Source organism: Nelumbo lutea, chromosome 1 (assembly GCF_056320005.1).
Source record: "Nelumbo lutea isolate HS-2025 chromosome 1, American lotus-T2T, whole genome shotgun sequence".
Lineage (NCBI taxonomy): Eukaryota > Viridiplantae > Streptophyta > Magnoliopsida > Proteales > Nelumbonaceae > Nelumbo > Nelumbo lutea.
The window spans coordinates 210,016,972-210,020,633 of NC_142684.1; the positions used below are offsets into that span (position 1 = coordinate 210,016,972).

Genomic DNA, 3,662 nt, shown 5'->3' on the forward strand with positions numbered 1-3,662 from the left:
AACACTATTATAAAATGTGGAGAGTTTAAAGTAGTTTTTTTTTTTTTGCATAGAAATTACATTAATTAAGTCTATTTTGTTACATTAATTACACTAATACATTAGTGAAGTCTATTTTTTTGTTACATTATTTTATTTTACATTTTTTACCTCTCTGCATTGCACGAGTCCCCGCTAGTTATTATTGTATGGCATACTTATATTTAAATTCCATTTAAAATAAATGAAAATGGATAAAATCTAATATAAATTAGTAAAAATCAAAACAAAATTGTCTAACAGAAAATAATAAAGATAAAATTCATTTAAACTCAATTTAGAATGATAAAAATTAACACTAAATTAGTAAATTTCTTTTATCCAATTAAAAATGTTATAAGGATCCTTCCACCTGGGTTATGTTTAGTAAATCCCGTGCGATTCGCTAGTGATGTACATTAAAAGCATGTTTTTTCGAATAAAAAACGTTTTTTTTTTTTTTTCAATTTAAACGCATTTTTACAAGTTACAACAAAGAACATGTTTTCAGTAGCTTTGTTTAAAGAAACAAATTTGTTTTGTAACGAGATGGTTTGAATTGATTTTTGTATTCATATTCTTGAGTCAAAATCACGGTGGGTGGGGCCACGTCGTGGTGATTTGGCCACGTGGATATTTGCCTCCAATAAATAAAATCTGTTCAATTAATCACAGGTGGGCCATTTGTCCATTCTGCACTTGAGCAATTTGCACATGGTGATGGACGGTCTTGATCATCAACACTGGTCAATAGTCAAAAAGGATCCTAACTGTCTCCATGTTTCATCACCACGATAAATCATGACAGATACGTAGAATTTGAAACTTCCTTAGTCAATTGATCTTGATCCCCACACATATCGCTCTCTCCCGTGATGGCGTGATTCCGTTTCACATTTCTACAAATGCACACATCCCTCAACACCAGTGGGGGTTTTCTACAAAAGCACAACCCAAACCACTCGTTTCTTCCTTCCTTTCTCACTCATCTCTCAAACAATATTTCTTCCCAAATTTCCCATCTCATCGTCTACCATTCGTTTTGTTAAATATAAAACCCAGAGAATCTTCAAAGAGGAAGAAGAAGCGAACGGAATTCAGTTGAAGATTTTCTCTGGGTGGAAGTTGGAAGAGCAGGACTTAGATACGGAGGTGAGGAACCAACCAACATGGTAATAGCGTAGCTGCTTAGGGCACAGGTATTTTATTCTTGGCCTGGTTTATGAGATTGGGGTTTGCCAGTTTTCTGCCATTTGCAGTTGCACTACACCTTGAAAGTCTTTTTATCATTATTTTTTTTTCTCCAGCACTAGGTATTGCAAATTCAAATATAATAATGGTTTCAGTCTTTTCAGCCATTCCCCATTTGCTAGTGCTACCGATTTGGACCATTATCTGACCATCCACACAATTCTACTTGTGACTCAGAATGATGAGACACGGACAACATTGACATATAGGAGGAATTTGCTTTGTGCCTTTGTCAGAAGTTTCATCATTCTTCAAGGTTCCTACCTTCCACCTTGAACTTACAGGTTACATCCTATCGTGGCCTCTTGATGCTATCTCTGTTTCCTTCTAATTCTTATTAAAATAACACATCTACCCAAAATTCCTCAGAATCTGATGCTTACAGCCTTTTTAATTGGAAACCCAGAATTTGTTATGGTTTGTTTTTATTGGTTCTTTAGTTTATTTATAGTTTAAGCAAAAGTCAATTGTTTACTGCGCGTGTATTTAATCGGTTCATTTGTTTTATCTCAATTGTTTAGGTAAAAGCCAAAGGATTGGTGTGGTGTGCCTACTGCTTAGTCTTCTTCTATTCTATAGCGGGTAGGTTTAGGCGGCTGTCGTAATTTAAAGTGCCTGCTTCTACACGTATGAATTCCATTCAACATCCCCACAATCTGAGCTTTACACTATTCAACAAATAAGAGAGAAGTAATCCAAATCAAAATAAAACAGCCATTCGACTCCCATGTTCTCTGTCTCAGCCTGTCTCACTTTATTTCAGGCTTCATATAAGGGCTCTCACTCCCCCCTTTGCGATAGCTTTCCTTCATAGCTCTCTGAGTAGTGTTTCCTTGCAGCAGCAATGAAGAAACAAGTTCTTGATTATTTTCTTGTCCCGTCGGGTCTTTTGCTAATGGTAGCTTACCACATCTGGCTCCTCTATCGGATCTTAAAGCATCCTACAAAGACAGTCATAGGCATCAATGCCATCAACAGGCGCATTTGGGTTCGAACCATGATGGAAGTAAGTACTTTTGTTTGTAAATTTTGCATTTAAAACATAACATACTTCACGCCAATTGATGTTGCAAAAATACAGTAAAACACTATACAGATTTAAATCTTACTAAACATGGTGAGATAGTATAGCATTTTTTTTCTGCATTTAGAGTTTCAAATCCGCAAGCATAAGGTGCAATATTCACAAAATTAGAGCCAAAATGCTAACTTGGTTTTTTGCATGGATGTCAGGATATGTCCAAGAATGGCGTTCTTGCTGTACAGACGCTAAGAAACAACATAATGGCATCAACTCTGTTGGCATCGACAGCAATCATGCTAAGCTCCCTCATTGCAGTGTTAATGAGCAACAGTAATGCTCAGCCATCTGGGTTTGTCTATGGTGACAAGAGCCAGCTTGGATTCTCAATCAAGTTCTTCTCAATCTTGGTCTGCTTCCTAGTGGCTTTCCTCTTGAATGTGCAGTCCATTCGGTACTACAGTCACGCAAGCATCCTTATCAATGTGCCCATCAAGAAGATCCCTTCTACATCAGCCGATCTGATGACAGAGTACGTAGGGAGGGCCATGAACAGGGGCAGCTACTTCTGGTCTCTTGGCTTGCGTGCCTTCTACTTTTCTTTTCCTCTATTTCTGTGGATCTTTGGGCCTATACCCATGTTCTTGTGTTGCCTTGCCCTGGTTTTCTTGCTCTATTTTCTTGACATCACCCTTGAATTTGGCTTGGCAAAGGGAAGTGTTGATGATGACAAGGACGAGGAAGAAGGGAGGGAGCTCACCAGGTGACAGTTACTTTTGTCAAATTTTAGTGCTTAGCCCACTAAGGAGAACACCATTTCACACTCAACCCAAGTTGAGTTGATTATGCTAGTCAACAGAAAGTTTAATATATTAAAGCCTATAGTTTTAGCATGTGAGGGTGCAACCATTCCTTGAAATTGTTTATTTTCTTGTATTAGCACTTGTTAATAATTTCTCTTTATGCCTTCATTCTATAGTAAATTCCAAAGAAACCCAAATCTTCATTTACACTTGAAGTTAGACAAAATAGTCTATGGTTTTTCTATCAAAAAACAAATAGGCCCATTATCATAAAAATTATCTTCACCTATCAATGCTCCACTTTCATCCTTGTAAAGAAATATGCTCTGGACCTCTGTTGTGCTAATAAACCAGCAGAACTGATAAAATTGGAAGAGAATGAACTTAAATCGATCCTGTGGATGACTTGGACAAGAAATTAGATCATTAACATAAAACACTATTGCAGAGGAAGCAACGGAGTTTTTCTAAACCCTTGTGAATGAGGGAGCTGCTCACTTTTTAAACTTGGTTCCATGGTCTCTAGGCTAACCAGTAACTTTATTTCTATTCATGAACAAGGGCCTGTT

The 3,662-nt window shown here is 37.1% G+C and overlaps 1 protein-coding gene across 14 annotated transcripts; it reads left to right on the top strand.

Moving 5' to 3' along the window:
- The first annotated feature begins 914 nt into the window (after nt 1–914).
- LOC148880752 (uncharacterized) lies at nt 915–3,284 on the top strand. 14 transcript variants are annotated; one of them, XM_088962767.1, is made up of 5 exons: nt 915–1,217; nt 1,447–1,525; nt 1,791–1,851; nt 2,109–2,275; nt 2,503–3,284. In XM_088962767.1, the coding sequence occupies exons 4-5, from the start codon at nt 2,114–2,116 to the stop codon at nt 3,055–3,057; spliced, it is 717 nt and encodes a 238-aa protein (XP_088818893.1). In that variant the 5' UTR covers nt 915–1,217; nt 1,447–1,525; nt 1,791–1,851; nt 2,109–2,113; the 3' UTR covers nt 3,058–3,284. The 14 variants fall into 14 exon arrangements, with proteins under 14 accessions (XP_088818893.1, XP_088818884.1, XP_088818889.1 ...); XM_088962758.1 differs by having other exon boundaries at nt 947–1,217; nt 1,447–1,553; nt 2,033–2,275; XM_088962763.1 differs by having other exon boundaries at nt 947–1,170; nt 1,447–1,553; nt 1,791–1,896; nt 2,033–2,275.
- Nucleotides 3,285–3,662: the final 378 nt, after the last annotated feature.

Coding starts and splice junctions, on each gene's coding strand:
- LOC148880752 (XM_088962767.1), top strand. CDS start 2,114: ATGAAGAAACAAGTTCTTGATTATTTTCTTGTCCCGTCGGGTCTTTTG. Junction 2,276..2,502: donor GGGTTCGAACCATGATGGAA/GTAAGTACTTTT, acceptor CATGGATGTCAG/GATATGTCCAAGAATGGCGT.